Raw genomic sequence first — 17,759 nt, 5'->3', positions numbered from 1 at the left:
AGGTTAAGACACACTTTTCTTTGAGAAGTTTCTTTTCAACAAGTGTTATTACGTTTCTCAGATTTACACGAAATTGTGTTACCAAAACGACCAAATAAGTGTAAGCGCAGCTTTCGCTAAATCACCCGTTTATATCAACATGGGTATAAACAATGATTCCCCAGGCAGATTCCGTAAGTATTTCTAGTCACCATATTTACAGATAACACCATGCCCCACAAGTTGAAAGTGAATTATTGACCTTGTAAGCATTTTGATTGACATCAGAAAATTGATGAGGTATGACAATGTAAAAAGGGGAAATCAATAAATAAAACAGAAAATTCAAATAAGTATACACAATAAAACAATTTATTACAAGTTTATCTAACCCTTACCAAGCTAAACACGAATGGTTCTCCCTTTGCGACCAGTGTAGATCATGATCAGCCTGCACATCCGTGCAGTCTGATCATAATCTACACTGTTCGCTATTCAGTCAGTATATTTTTGATAAGCACCCCTTTTAACAGTTAATGGTACTGTCCAAATTGAATGATGGACCAGTTCATTATAGAAATTTAGCAGGGTAAGGGCTAATATAATGCTTATGAACGAAAATATTCTTACGAGATAATTTTTTTTTCGATGAAAATGACTTCATGCGGTCTGAATGTTGTAACTAATAGGTACAGTAAATAATAAAATCTGTAAAAAAGATCCTTTGGAAGCATAGAATGCAACCAAGCAAAATAATAGCAGACTCGGTTTGATTGAGTCTGTTAATGAGAGGTAATGGAAAGTGCAACGCCTCTCACGCCCCCTAACACCGGCTTAAGCGGAATTCTGTTACCAAGATATTGAATGGACTAGAAAATATAACAAACTCTATGAGGGACATGAGCTATGTTAGACATTTTTGTAGTGTACAAATAAACACCTGTGTGAGTAGTTATAGACTAATTTATCATATACCATTCCCTATTACTGCTAATTAACTGAAATAACTAATTTGTTCGTTTGCGTGTATTTGTTTAGATGATAAAGTATATAATAACAAGTCTCAATGTATCATATATTTGCTTTAAATTAGTTAATTAGTGAAGCCCCCGCACAGTATGCTCACTGGAATGTTAATAGTCCTGGTTTCAGCAAAATATGTAGCAAAAATGAATGTATCAGTACCAAAACATGTATTTATAATACATGTATTTTATGTCAATTCTGACCGCCTGGGTCTGAAAGTCATGGTGAAGTGAAAATTATGAGTTACATACATTTAAAATCATAATATTATATTTTCAAAGTCTGTGACAATCCACGAAATTTCGCAGAATTTAAATTGACAATCAGCAAATTTCGTGTGATTTCACATTCTCTTGTGTCATTTCGACCATTAATGTAAGCACGTATCAGCAATGTTTCCGTAACAACCGAAGAATTCCGCAATTACATTCGGAGAAAACGTTACCGAACGGAAGTTACCGATTGTCGTTACGGATTCAATACATAATCGGTAGGTTGTTTTAAGCTAATCATGTTAATTTGGTTCTGTCCAAAAATGTTGTCTATAGCAGTTTCGCTATCGCATTATTTTGCCTCACTATTCCCACCACCCCACGTGCAAAAATGCGGTTGGAAGAGGAGGAGATGAATTTGAAAATTATATAGACCTGATCTATAAAAAGTTAAAGATGTAACAGATTTAGAATCTAATCATGATGTAGCTGCTGCTGTATGTGCGAACCTGTTTATATCAGGTAATAAATATGAGATGTTGATTAAATCGGTTTTTAATAGTTTGAAATCTAGTTTTTAGACAGTGAGCCATTCAGTAAACAGCTGAAGATCTCTTTTCCATCGATAAAAACCAAATCTCAGTTTCAAGTAGACTATTATCTTTTATAGGTTTAATCTAAAGTTTTAATGGCGAAACTTAATATATTCGCCATGTCATATTTATTGCGTTATTTGTTTATATTTTGTACCGATTTTATCATTGAATAGTAGCTGTTTAGAGGTAACGTCTTGTGTCATATTTCATGTTGATTATACATTTGAACGAATTGACTTCACGACATAAAATGCAGTGTCATAAATCAAACATTGTTGGCCTTTCGTAAGTGTTCACTCGTTCTTGTAATGAGAAAAGTTTGACTTTCATTAAATGTTAACTTATAACCTCATGTCATCTTAAGGCAAATATACTTAAACTGACTCTGCATGTTGTAAAATAGAACCGCAATTGCTCTTGTAATCTGAATTCTGACCCCAACTATAACTCCTGAGGCTGTTCAAATTTTGTATAATCATGCCATTTTCTTCTCAAACATAGGTAACCAGAGTCAAGAGAGAATTGGCTGGGATAGTTAAAGCGAAAAAATAGAAATGTAGGGAATAAAAGAAAATTATAAAAAAATTTATCTAGCCGGTAATAATACTTTTGCTCTTTCATAGAAAAAAAGCCAAACGGTTTTTTTTCCCGTTCTCTCTCAATCCCACAACAAAAACCGTTAAATTAACAATGCAATCTCTGACAACTGGTAATTACAAAATAACATTGCCATTTTCAATTTTGCTGATTCATTGTCTGAGAGGAGTCTGCCGGATGCTTTGTTAATCTGATCGGGGTCATTGAAAAGCTTGTAAACGACTCCGAAATCCTCTGTGAGTCGGCTCTTTCTGATAATTTACGCAGATGCTTTGCCTTTTATGTTTAGCATGTTTACAAGTTCAATAATTCATAATCATATCTTGATTTTCAGAAAGCTTTTGATAGTATATATCATAATGGATTGTGGTTCAAATTATATAAACTAGGAATTGCTGGTAAAACTCTGCGTATTATTCGAGACATGTATTCTAAAGTTAAGTCCTGTATACGGGGGTGTAAGACGTATTCGGATTTTTTTGAATGTTCATTGGGCTTAAAACAAGGGGAAGTAATTTCGCCCGTTCTTTTTTCTCTTTTCCTAGAAGACATAGAGTTATCTTTGATTGACGGTGTCGACAACGGCTTCAATTTAGATGAGTTTACTTTTATTTTATTGTTGTTCGCCGATGACATGGTCATTATTGGTAAGAATCCTGAGGATTTACAAAATCGTTTAAATTTGTTAAAAGAATATTGTGTAAACTGGGGTTTACAAGTTAACCCAGATAAAAGTAAAATAGTTGTTTTTAGAAAGCGTGGGCCAGTTAGACGTAATGAAGTTTGGTATTATGACAATAAGACCCTCGGAGTCGTTGACAGTTATAACTACTTAGGAACAGTGTTTAATTATACTGGTACATTTCTATCAAATCAAGAAACAATTGCTGGAAAGGGTCTTAAAGGTTATAACACACTAAATAGTTGTTGTTCTTTATTCTATATAAAACTGACCTATTTCCAATGACCGCAGCACACATCAGGACCCATTTTAAATTTCTGTAACTTACATTTTCTTGAAGAATATTGTCAGTGCTAACTAAAAATCAAAAGAAAAGTGGGGGTCATGTTTGATGCAAGAAAAATAATTTCAGTCAAACACACAAACTGCAAAATCAGCTAAAAAATGAGACCCCAAATTATACTGGTGGTGTATGATCTAAGTTTCCATGAAAAATTTTGTCATGTTGTTATTTCATTATGAAAATGCTACCTACATGTCAAGCATAGATCTGTCATGTGATTTTAGCAAAAAAAATGCAAAGAAAATAAGGAAAATAGCTCTACAGAGCAAAAAAACTAAGGACTATTTGTGTCCGCCATTATGCGACTACCATATTTTTTCGCGCCATTTTTCTATTTAGTGTCTGTATGCCTATAAGCTATGAACGTTCTGCTAAATAATATTAGTAAATTATCTCTTAAACCTAGTACTATTTTGCAATTATTTGACTCATTTGTTACGTCAACATTATGCTATGCCAGTGAGATATGGGGTTTTGGTAAATCAAAACCAATTGAAAGAATTCATATGAAATTTTGTAAATTGCTTCTTCATGTAAAGACATCTACTTGTAATTATGGTATTTATAGCGAACTAGGCAGATACCCATTATATGTAAACAGATATGTACGTATTATAAAATACTGGTTGAAGGTTGTTAAGTCTGATAATATTTTTATACAAAGTTTATATTATTCTTTAGTAAGTGATATTGAAATGGGTAGAACGAATTGGGCATCTAACGTTAAACATTTATTGGATAGTTACGGGTTTTCGTATGTATGGATTAATCCAGATATTGTGGATCTTAATACGTTCCATATTGTATTCAAGAATAGAGTGATTGAAAACTTTGTACAAAATTGTTACAATGGTATTAACAATAGCAGATGCTTATGTTCATATAAGTTGTTTAAAACTACATTTGGATTTGAAAACTATTTAGATTTCTTATCACCTAAACTTAGAATTGCATTTTCTCGTCTTCGCCGTTCATCGCATCAATTAAGAATCGAATCTGGCCGTTATGGCGCTAACAGGGTTGAACATAACCAAAGATATTGTTTATTGTGTAATAGCGGCGATATAGAAGATGAGTACCATTTTATTATTAAATGTCCAGTATATGACACTATTAGGAAATTGTATATCAAGCCATATTATTATCGTCGACCTAGTGTATACAAGTTTACTCAACTAATGCATAATACTCAACGTTCAGCTTTATTGAAGCTTAGTAAATTTATTTATAACGCTTTCATATTACGAAAAGGTCTTTCTGTAGCTATACAGTAGGAGTTTAATATAATATGCTATTGACATTACCTTCATGTTTACAAACATCATGATCTGCTGATGTATATAGTTTTATTTATATCTGTAGCCGGAGCTATGGTTACTTTGTCATGCAGTCGTACCAGTACTGCATATATCCACTTAAGGTACCTCTCTTTTGTCACTGCGGCATATATTAGCACTTTCTAGTTATTTACACTCTTCGTAACTATTCATGCCTTGTTGTTGTTTTTTTTCTACAAGGCATGTTTAGGCATTATGTATCCGTGCTTGTTCTCCGTTTGTCGCACGCGCCTGGTTATCCTTACATTTTCGTTTCGGTAAGGCCTATCGCATTTCTATATTTTCTTAGTTATTTTATATGTGAGTACCTATTAGTATCGTTAATCATTATTACTCGACATACTACTGCATTTGTATTCTGACACAGTATTATACTCGGCAACTTTATCAGCATAGCACCGCAAATGATAGTCACTTGTTTTGTCTTAATTATTTCACTGGTTACTTATCTAGGTGTATATCAATGCTAGTACTGTACCCATAGCTCCGACGACAACAATGTTCCATTTGCTTTGCATTCATATATTGTATACTGTAAGTAAATATCACATGTTACGGTTGCTATTTTAGTTCACCCTCTATAAGCACATGTATTTATTTCACTATCTGATTTTGTTCACCGTCCTTAGTGACACATAAATATACTCTATACTGATGCTATGTAACGAGAAACATTATATTTGTTTAAGTTACTGGAAATAAAGAATATGTTCTGTTCTGTTCTTAACTCGAGCAAATATATGAGAGGCGAAAATAACTTGCCAGTTGACCCTATATAATGGACGCGTGTTTGCTATGGGGATGACCATCTGATTGGAAATTATAAACAGCCCTAAAAGTCAGTGTCATAAATAGTTAGACTTAGTGAGGTTCGACACCAAACTTCTTACTGCTACAACTGAAAACCTAGTATGAACGATTGTGTCATTCATTATTATTGACCAGACTTGTGCCTATTTTTCTATTATGCTTAAAACATAATTATGCGTGTCACTTTGAACTAAGAAAGAAAGTTGATGCACAGTAACAAAATATTATCTTCTACGAAAAACATTTACAGAAAACGTTACATAATCTCCCACAAAACCATATAATCTTCATAGATCAGAAATAGATTATTAAAACTGAGCATAAAGCTTTATTTAATGGTATTTAAAGATAAGTAACTCAGTAGCTCCAAAGGGAACAGGAAATGTTGTAACGATTGTTATACCTGGCACCACTGATCACATTATTTCCATCAAAGAAACTTCCTGCTTGATTATATTATTTACGGAACAAACTTCATAGATTCAATATTCTACTTGAACAAAGTTCATATTTTCCTTAAATCAAATAATTTCCTGGTTTTTGTCAACGAAATATTTCCTGTATTGTTTTGACTTTTGCTTGAAGCACTTTGAATTTTAAAAGACTGAAATATGCTTTATGGTTCCGTTTGTTGTTATGCTGATCTTTGGAACATCTTACAGAGTTTAGACAGAGTATTACAAACTTACGAAATATGCCGATTTTTCACGATATTGACCGATGTTTCCCCACAACTGCGATATTAGTAGACGAAGAGTAAGTAAATGAAAAAACTTAGAGGCTATTTACGTGTAATATAGTAGTGACTCTCTTTTTTTTTTAATAATTAAGTTCATTGATAAAACGATAGTTACAATAAAGCTACTCTCACACCTTGTGTACGTATGTAATAGTTAATGGCAACCTTCTAAGAAGGTGATTTTTATGTCACAATGTTGTTGGAATGAGAAGTCTGTTAGGCAAACACATTCAAGTTCTGCATTAACAATATGAAACATATGGTAGCTGATTTTTGCCATTTCGGTCTGGCGTGTTGGCATGTTTGAAGGCCGCAAAGCACCTTATTTATGCGCAAGCACCTTATTTATCGTATCGGCGCTCTTATTTGTCGTTCTCTTCAAAGGCGACAACACGCCAGAATGAAATGGCAGAGATCAGCCACCAGATTCTTTTACTTACATATCCGCATATATACTACCATTTTTTTTCTTTCTCTGTCATATGTGTTCATTTAATACGCTAACGTCATTTCCTTCAGTTTAATATTTTCATTTTCTTATAACACAATCTTGGTCCGATTTCAATTCTGAATTAGATTCATTTACTTAATGTTTACTTCTTTGTTAATACCAAAATGTATCAGATGAGCTATTCCGTTCCTGAATAAGCCAAATAACATTGGAGCGTCGGAGATATGAACATTGTCAATGATTTCCGTCGAAAATGATATATACGCAGTCTTTGTTATCAAAGAATATAGATTTTACTTAGTGATCGATACTTTAACGAGTTCAATAATAAAAGGCTAGGAGTTATAAATCAGTTTATTTACAAAAAAAACATACATTTCAATATTCACTTGAACAGTTCATAAAAGAAAATATTTACTCGCATTCTTATATAGCAAACAATACAAGGGAATGACAGTAAAGAGCAGTATTTATACGCTTTTGTATAAAAGGCTTGCTTCTTTTATTCATGGGTTATAAGCTACCAAAATTACGATGAATGAAGCCTTTCTTGTGTCTTTATGAGCTTTTAAACAATCTTAGCCTAGTTTGTTTCAATGGAGTTACTCTTTAACCTGTTGGCTGTGGTGGCAATACGATATAATCAAATAAGAAACGAAATAGTATCAATGTTAAAAGAAAAAAAAGGGAATATTTCGCAAATTAATATCGTTTACCTATAGTATACTCGTTGCTTCTACTCTCTCAGTTCTGTTTCTAAGTTGTTTGTTTAACTGCGAAGGCAAGTTTGATTTCATAGGTTCACAACTGAAACTGCGAACGGCGTTTCTTCTTTGCCTCAGACCGCATTTACAAATTATTTAAGTTATTTATTTATGTATCTCGGTCGCAATGTTCATATTTCTTTTGTAATGTTCGGTTGAACTGTTATTGGTTTATCACGATGAACACTGACTATGTATTTTACATGTTTCAGGCTTTTATGACATTACACTTGACATAATCATAATAGCAAGACTATCTGATAATTTTGATCATCAGTTTGATCTCGGAGGTCAGACCTATCCTGTTACCCCTAGATTGTTTAAAGTAACATGTCGCGTGGCCCTTGACACTGCCGCGATAATGTTATTATTCTTCAAGTATCATTGACTCTTTTCTCAATGAATGACCATATTTTGGGTATCTCAAATATGGCCCATTAGTAAAATGTTTCGAGAAACGAATTTATCTAAATCAAAACGGCTTATCAAACAAATACTTTTAAGCATTTTTGGATATTATAAGTACCTTTCATTAGTGTTGGATTTGGCCACAGTGCCGGACTATGCCAGTCGAAGGTTTCAGTATGCAAATTTAGATATGTTTTCAACCAATTGTGTCCAATGTTTTAATGAAAAATGCAAAATGTTTTAAATATTCGGTCATTGCCATTTGGCGAAATAGCAATCCGGGATTAACGATTTAAACTTAAGCATTTCAAACATTTCTTTTGTCCTTTGAAACAATATACCACATACCTTAATGCGCGCTTTTGCATCGAAATACTGTATGTACGTTACATCAAAATAAAAATAAAAACTACTAATATTAAATGTCAGCATTTAATCTATAGAAAATATGAAAGAATACAATCTACAAACAGAAGGCATTTGATAAGTTCCCTTTCATGTTTGCTTTGGCGTTGTTGCAAGAATTTATAATCAAGAATTTCATTAAAGTAATCCTTAACTTCAGTTTTTGGCACACAAGTGGGTCTTGCGTGGTGAGAGGTCCTATTGACGCTGCCATAAATTATTTTAAAAACTTGATTTCAGTTTTTATATGCCAGGCTATATCGGCTGAAACTTCCAACACATCGTGTTTGTAAGTTTTAAAGAAATAAGAGTACAAATTTATTAGAGCCGTAACCTTGAGAATATTTTAAAAGATTTCTTTGATCGCAGAGAGACCGGCAGAATACAATGCAAATACCCATTGTTATCACATAAAAAGCACCAGAAATTGACAGAAACAACCAAGTATCAGTAGTAGTTCATAACCCTAATGGCGATTCTAGATTGGACGAGTAGTTTCTAGATAGATTAAATATATGCCGAGTTAATGGTAAAGACAAATTTAGGAATCTTTGTTTGCTATTTAAGTCTTTCGCTGACAGGCCAAACATTGTCTACCTGGAGAATCAGATCTTTCAAGTACTTTGATAAGTTTATCAGTGTTTTTGGTAGAACAGATCCATATCTCCAACAATTTGAATCTTAGTTAATACAAGTCCAACGTGATGGGTGCGTATTCAATGGCTGTACGGCCACATGAACACGTCAAATAACATAATAATGACAATTGACATAACGCGAAAAATAAACATGAAACATCACTTTTTCTTTCTCTCTGATACTCAGCTAAACAAATGAAGGCATTATGTGCAGAATTTATACAAAAGTAGTTATTTACTAGAATATAACAAACTCATTTGCAATTGTCTTATTAATGAACTTTAACCCTTTTGAACAAGTAAAGAGAGGAAAAAAAAACGCTTTTGTTGATAGAACAAAGCAGTCACGACTGGAATGCGAATATGGTCACAAGATAAACATGAAAATGTTTCTGGTAATTACCCTACATATAATACTGGAATAATGAGTTATTAATACGAAATTAAGCTATTACCAACACTCCCACATTATGAACTTGTTACTGATGTCGGTGCATTGCACAATATAGAATATTACTAAACGCAAACCACAGTCATTAATAAGTGAACTGGACAGGAAGTTGGCATTATCGTGTCTGAGCCAAGACAACTAGGACTGCACTCCTGAGATTTTTTTATAGAAGACATTTTGGGAACTAGGGACTCGCGTTTCTCAAATTGTTCAATTCTTGAATGTATGTTAAATCCACGTAATAAGTTTAATAACCATTCCATTTTGGTGTTATTTGTTTTGTTCAATTTGTACGGTCATGTGTTTGTAATTTAATTATGCCAGTCATATAATAAAAGGTGATATCTTAATAGATTCACAATTGAAATCTCAAGACACAAAGATACAGTTTAACAACTGAAAAAATAATGTGTGAACCTAGTTTAAGTTTTAAGACTATCTTAAAACATTAAATTCTCATAACATATTTTATATGTTAAGTTTAATATTTTATCGTATTTGTACATTGAGATCTGTCACCTATACCGTACAAAGCTAATAAATAATAGATGTATAATAATTTTATTTAAATTTTCAGTTCAGCTGCTGTCAAGTTTGTTAAAATAACCATGCATATAAATGACGATTTTGTGTACATTGCACTTTATCTAACCGAATAAAACTAAATATTTGTTATATTAGTTCAGCACAATAGCAGTTTTTCAGTACTTGATAACTTATTCTATATATGTATAACTACGGCACAGGCAGCGATACAAATAGAAGTAAACAACATTTACGATAAACCACGATAAACCCGTGCTAGTATTGTTACGACGATTCAGATTCCGGCACAATCTCCCTACTAACAGCTCATGATATATTGGTCAATTTTATTCTGACCGACGGCAGCTCTGGTGACAAACACTCGCCAAGGAATGCTAGAGCATTTTCTGTTGGTAGAAGGATCGGCCTATTTCAGCTGTCGTGTATTCTTGTGCCTGCCTTATTTTTCAATTTGATTTACTACAAGCGACGTATATTTTACGTGACCGCATTCATAAATGAGCCTCGTATATTGTCCAATTTATTTTAGAAGTACTAGAGCAATTCATTAAAGTGTTGTTTTCTTGATTTATTTAATTTGTTGCAGTGTTGCCAAAACGTACGTTAACCATTATGTTCATTCATCAAAATTATTCCAGTAGATCAGGTGATTCGTCACAATTCGTTCCAAAGGTATAATTTACTTGAAGTTTCGTTGTACACTCTGTCTTCACTTGAAAGCGTATATATATAGCGTGGACAGTTTGTATCATGCATTGATACATTAGCTGGTATATCATATTTAATGTTCCCTGGGGTCTGCTCCTTATTTGTAAAAAGGGGACACTTGACATGCATTGTGGCATTGAAAAAAGCACAGACCACACAATGTGAACATCTATCTTGCCATGGAGACATGTAAGAGAGACGGGTTGCGGTATTCTATTTCATAAAGATGTTAATCTTTCGTAGTACAACGCTGTCATCACCAACATAATTGAGCCGTGCCATGGGAAAATCAACATAGTGGCTTTGCGACCAGCATGGATCCAGACCAGCCTGCGCATCCGCGCAGTCTGGTCAGGATCCATGCTGTTCGCTAACAGTTTCACCAATTCCAATAGGCTTTAAAAGCGAACAGCATGGAGCCTGACCAGACTGCGCGGATGCGCAGGCTGGTCTGGATCCATGCTGGTCGCAAACCCACTATGTTGGTTTTCCCATGGCACGGCTCATATTCATCTTCTTAGACGTTTCACAAGTAACCTACACATTTAGTTTGGTTTCGTTCTTAAATATTTTATTACATGTTATAAGGTTCTCATCTCTTTCATCACTCCATATAGATATAACTTGCATTTCATGTTGTTTCAAGTCTTCTTCTACCATCCATTGCATTTAAGGCGACGTAAAAGACTCAGAGAGCTTTTTTCAAGGTGGAACATAATGCAATACGTCTCTCGCTGTTTTGTATCATTTATTCATTTGTTATTGACGTCAAACTGAAAGAAATACTTTATAGAAGTTTCTTAAATAAAGTTGGTTTAAACATTCATGAGCGCATGGGTCATCTTGTTGATGTCGAATCGTTCCAGATAAAAAATGTCAGTTCGTCCAAGTCAAATGCTGCTGAAGAAGGGCACGAATTGATATTGAGCTCGTAAGTGCTTACTTCTTGGTCTTTGGTGCGATTGCTGGGCAGTGTTCGGAAAATTGGAATTTCACTGAAGAGATAACGATTTTATTCTGTGACCACAATGCGAATATAGATAATTTTTAGTTCAAGTTTATCATTAGTATTGCCACCAGACGTTTATTTGTTGAATATTTCATCTTCTGTAGAACAGCAGTTGGAATCTAGAATTTCATTCGTTTACCTCATTTATTGCTGACGAGGTGATACTGGATTTTATCTGATTTCCTCATTACAGAGCTGTGGCGGGATGAAACATATGTCAAAACGTTTTCAGATCTAAGACAAGATAGACCCCATGCATCATAATGATATTTTATGCGAGATACGTATAATGCACTCGAATGCAAACATAACTACCTATCCTCTTTCTCTAACATTCCGTTTATACAATTTTATTAAAAAGGTTTACATTGTCTTTTACATTCTTCATTTGCGTACGCTTAAATATGTCAGAAAAACTTAAAATTTCATACAACTACAAAAGTAGCTGCCCTATGCAGTTAGTGTAAATCTACTTATGAAGTTATGTTACAGTAAGTTATGTCATTAGATCTTCTTAGGGGAGTAAATATTTTAATAATCTACTAATCTAATCTAGTATTAGTACCTTTAAAAATTTCGATACACATGTATTAAAATATACCATTTTACCCTATTGCTTTATGGTTCCATTCAGTTTTCATTCTGAAACATATTGAAATATGAAGTACGTATTCGCTAGGAACCAGTTCTGCTTACATCATTTAGCTTTTTTAATATTGGCCATTTTGATATTTATTTTTGTAAACTCATATACACTGTCGGACCCGAGCAACGAGATATTTCTTCCCAGCTTGACCAGATATCGCCTGGTTAGTTATCGTGTCAAATATCACATTCTACACTCGCCATCTGCCCCACCCCGTTATATTTATGGTGTATTTAGAAAATATATCATCATTATTGCGGTCAGTATGCATATTTGCAACATACCTCAAAATTAGCTGCCGATGGATTCCAGGATATATATGTCTAAGTGCGTGCGGAGATGGTCATGAAAAACAGCTTGATACTAGTAAATAGTTATTTTCTCACTTTGACCTCGCAGTTCACACCAATATTTATATTCAAGTATCGGCATCGCCAAGCATACGTCAAGCAGGGTGCAGTAAATTGGTACATGAAACACTGCAATTCTAAATTGTTATATGTTATCTATGAATACTTTACCGATTTATGCTGTTGGAAAAACTGACAGTTTACTTACAAACTGAAATAAGGGCATTATATTAGACTTCATTTTCCAAGCTAAATGGTGTCAGCTCCACCTGGGGAGGAAACTGGTGACTTGATTTGCGTAGTTTATTTTCATTTTTGTAACTGTGTCTACGTTATGTAAGTAGTAGATTATGGGTTGGTTGTTTCTATGGTACTTTGGTTTCTATTAAAGATAGTTAAACTTATATATATACCGTTTAAATTCGTATAATTGGATGTTTCACGGACTGGATTGTATAGCAACATACTAGGATAATTATATGTTTGGAGCTAAGCCATCACCCATTAAACAGCGAAAGTAGAAATTGAATGCATATAATTTTCACTTTCAAATGATTGTATGTAAGATTAAGTTTTATCGTTTTGTCACCTACGAGTCATTACCTACATAGCTATGCTCAAGGATGACCCAAGTATCAAAACTTAATTCCACAGGCCTCTTAAGTCGCATGCGTCGTTGGTCGTGCACTACTCTGCTTAACTAAGACAAGTTGAATTCTTCATGTGAGGAAGCCATCCAGCTAGCTTACGGAAGGTCGATGATTCTACCCAGGTTTCCGCCTGTGATGAAATAACACACGGAGGGGCACTCGGGGTCTTCCTCCATCATCAAAGCTGGAAAGTCGCCATATGACCTATAATTGCGTCGGTGCGACGTTAAACTCAACAAAAACAAAGAAAATAACTAAGATAAGGAAACACCTCAGGATTGGAACGACTGTTATTAAGCGGAGACGCCTTGCACGCTAGATCAATGAGAAAGTATATAAAGTTGTGCTTTGCCTGTTGAAAACTTAAATGAAATTTCAATTTCTAAAGTAAAAAGTGATAATTCAAGCCTTTTAATTCAAATTAGCATTTCTGTTTAGGTATTTGAATACGGATTTGAAATTAAGATTTGAAAAATTGGCTTAATAAAAATGGTAATCTGTTTCGAATATTTTTCTCTGCAACAAGCATTTGTTCTGTTCGCCTGTCCTTTAAACGTTTATTAAAATGTCAAAATGTATAACTGACCCTTAAATTTTGTACGCAGTAACGTATTACTAACTAGTTCACTTCATAAAACCAGACTCACAAAACATACTTTTTCCTCAAAATCGGTAGAAGGTAATTACTAATTAGAATTGAAAGCTGTTTCCTTCAAACAATGTAGGTTTCTTTTTTGTTTTTGACTGATGTTACATGCAGTGTTAAAATACTAGTAATGAGAAAGCGACATTTTGAAGCCTTCAGTCGCACGTTGTACTGTTTATGATGTTGCACACGGTTTTAGAACAATGAGAAAGCGAACACGAAATGGAAATATATGAACAGCTGTTGTTACTTGTTCTAATTATACTGACAATGGAGAATTACAGAGATGTTTTAAAGCAGAAATGTGATGTATATATTGCTTGATTCTGCATTTTTTTTTGTTGGGTTTAACGTCGCACCGACACAATTATAGGTCATATAGTGACTTTCTAGCTTTGATGGTGGAGAAAAACCTAAGGTGCCAGTCCGTGCATTATTTCATCACGGATGGGTACCTGGGTAGAACCAACGACCTTCATGGCTTCCTCACATGGAGAATTCAACGCCCCGAGTGAGGCTCGAACCCACATCGGTGAGGGACAAGTGATTCGAAGTCAGGGACCTTAACCACTTGAATGGATGCCCCCTCTGTCATTTTAGAATACCGATAAAAAACACGCCCACTTCAGTATGACGTTAAAGTTACTTTCAAATCTTATCTGCAAGAGTCTAAATCTGTAAATTGATTGCATACAGGAAACTCGCGCAAAAATCTTAAAACGAATTTTCGTAATAATCTACATGACATTATACATGACCTGATTCTTTACAAGAACGGGCAGTCGTAGTTTTTTTTATTAATGGTTATTTACGTAGAAGTGAATATTCTGACAGACTTTACACAAAAGGAAATGATCTATTGAATGTCAAGGCTAAAATGAACTCTTATCAAGATCAAAGTCCGAATCACTTTTCAATATAATCAATCACGTTTCTGTGACTTAAGACATTCATTTATTCGTAGAGACACTTTAAGTACAATTTAAATTCCATTAACACATTCCAGGTATCTGCAACAGAATATAATCGAACAGCGGTATCTGTCGAAATCCATATGAATGATGTATGACTAAAGGGATCAAAGGTTTGGGTGTTTACCTGTAAACAAATAACTTAAAACAGCATGTGAATGCTGCATACTGTGAAGTAAGGTGCGCATGTTTATAAAGCAACATAAAATATTATGTTTAAGGTGAATCCTTTATATTGATCTCTATACTTTAATTTCACATATCGTGTCGAATATTACTTTTGAACCATTTTGCCACCTTTCCGGGTTTGCATGAATCCAAGGTGCTATTGATGCCTAGATATGTTTATCTGCGTCGTTAAAAAAAAATAAAAATCACGGTGAGCGCGGATGTCATGCAGATATACCTCAATGCTTCTTACGTTACCAGCAACATCTGCATCTTGATTTGTTAAAACATGCAATATTACTTGTTTTAATGTTCAGATTTAGTGTAAATGAAGGTTCCTGGTTTAAGAACTTCTTAAAACCAGAGCTGTAAGTAAGAGCCGAAACAAGGTCCTTACTATTTACATGAATTAAGTGAACCATTGCTCAGCAGGAAGATTTAGATATTCTACCAGAACTGTAAGACAATGCAGGACACCCGCATCTAAAATGACGATGCCCCAGACTAGAGTCAACTGTTCTATATCATCATTGAAACATATGTTAGAAATCTAGAACTGGCACGAAGCATTGATATAAAGTTGCAACAAGACTTCTCTCTTTTCTCAAAAATATTATAGAAAAGAAATCGTTGATAAAACCTGTAATCTTCGGAGATAAGAAAGAAGTAACAACTAAGCACAACACATCCTTTAATAACGATATTAATAGGTGGATGAAAGAATACAAAGGCGATGGAAGTATCTTTCAGTGAATGTCTGCGGAGTATTTCCTATCCTGGTTTATAATTTTTCTTCGTTGAATAAAATCGACCTGTTTAATGAATTTAATATGAATGGACATTCATGTAATACAGTGTAACTTCCGAAAACCGAACGACCTCCGGACCAGCCTAAAAGTTCGGTTTTGGGAAGTTTCCGGAATTCAGAAGTTTAAAAGTTTGTAAGCAATGTAGACTTGGTGCACAGGAGTTATGTTTTCTTACACATAGGGTGTTGGAGATTATTATCCTTTTCAATTTTACAATTTCATTAAAAGTAAATAATCAGTCAATTAATTAATTAATTAATTAATCAATTTACAAACATTAAGGATAATAAATACATAAATAACAGATGTAAAAAGAAACAACATATCTTATATAATAGCATTTACGCAAATATTTTCCACTTACATTTTACTATCTTTGGAGTTCGGAGTTAGTCAACATTTCATTAATGTTGACACTGCATAGTTTAATCGATGTAACTAAATGAACTAAAACACCTACTTTACTTTCGTTCAAACATTAAAAAAGTTTTTCACACTAAGATATTTAATTTATCACGTTTTCATAAATTGAATACAAATGAAAGTAATCACTGATTACTTCCTTACTTTTGCATCAAATGATCATTGTGATTATCTAGCGTGTCAAAATAAACGTGGGCCGCTGATAGGTAAACAAAAGAACATGTTGACAGCGTTTTCGGATTAACAGGTGACACTTTTAAACCAGCAAAAATTTTATTGCTCGGTTTTCAGAAGTCAATTTTAGTGTTGAAATATATAAATGTCCTTCAAAAAACGTCCGGTTTTCAGAATTCAGAAGTTCCAGTTTTCAGAAGTTAAAAATATATAGAAATAAGAACAGAAAAAATCGGGACCTTGAGGTTCGTGCGGTTTTCAAAGGTATTCGGTATTCAGAAGGTCCGGTTTTCGGAAGTTACACTGTATTGTCAATATATCTCAGTCTTTCTTTTGTTGAATTACTTGTTTTCATGAAGAACACTGTAATTCACATGTTTCAATCTTAAATGAATGACACACTTGACGTTATTCTGTTGGCGAGACAATCTGATAATTTTGATTATAAGTTTGATGTCAGGCCTATCATGTTACCCTTAAATTGTTTAATTTGACATGTCGCGTGTGTGACCCGTCACCCTACTGCGATAACTACCTCATCAAGTAAGGTTTTGGGCGTAAGGGGTGTTGCACTTTCTATTACCTTTCATAAGTCAAACCGAGTTTGCTATTATTTTGCTTGGTTACAATCTGTGCTCCCAAAGGAGCTTCTTATAGATTTTATTGGAGACATTTTGAGTATCTCATATGCTTCCAATATTCCTAGCATAGCCTGAACGTAATCTGTATTATAAATTTTCAAGAGATACATCAGTGAAAAGCCCAACAAAAAGGAACCATTGTGTATAGTAAAGGATTGGAGTATTTATTTCAGTGCTTTGTGACTGTTCTTACCACACTAGCCAAAGGTTTGAATAGGCAAATTCAGTAAAGGTTTTTGTCAGTTATGCCAAGTGTGTTTACGAAAATGCAGAATGATTTACTAGTAGCTATACGGCAATTGCAATACGACAAAATATTGATCATAATTTGTTATTTTAAACAAGGTATATTATGTATAGATGAGGGCTATTAATGCTAAAAACTACACATTCGTCTCATCTTAAACAACTGCTGATGTTAAATGTAATTTTAAGTAAGTCAGTACTTAATAAAATCTGGAAAGTAGATTAATCTAAGTCAATAGAAAAGATTAGAACCTACAATCAGAAATATTTTGATAATTTCTCAACTGTTTGCTTTGGCATTGAGACTTTCGTTTAAATAAACCTTAATTTCAGT

The 17,759-nt window shown here is 33.8% G+C and overlaps 2 protein-coding genes across 2 annotated transcripts in view; both read left to right on the top strand.

Annotated features, from left to right (window-relative positions):
• The window catches only part of LOC123533112 (GAS2-like protein pickled eggs), a 79,511-nt gene that overhangs the window by 14,182 nt on the left and 47,570 nt on the right, over window positions 1–17,759 (top strand). The window lies entirely within an intron of this gene.
• On the top strand, window positions 2,742–4,818 carry LOC128547230 (uncharacterized). Its single transcript, XM_053519260.1, has 2 exons — window positions 2,742–3,315; window positions 3,793–4,818. Exons 1-2 carry the CDS (start codon window positions 2,835–2,837, stop codon window positions 4,707–4,709), a joined length of 1,398 nt encoding a protein of 465 aa, XP_053375235.1. The 5' UTR covers window positions 2,742–2,834; the 3' UTR covers window positions 4,710–4,818.

The sequence above is a fragment of the Mercenaria mercenaria genome, chromosome 12 (genome assembly GCF_021730395.1).
Source record: "Mercenaria mercenaria strain notata chromosome 12, MADL_Memer_1, whole genome shotgun sequence".
NCBI classification, from domain to species: Eukaryota; Metazoa; Mollusca; class Bivalvia; order Venerida; family Veneridae; genus Mercenaria; species Mercenaria mercenaria.
The sequence above is the reverse complement of the archived record's forward strand: the minus strand, read 5'-3'. Positions and strand labels throughout refer to the sequence as shown.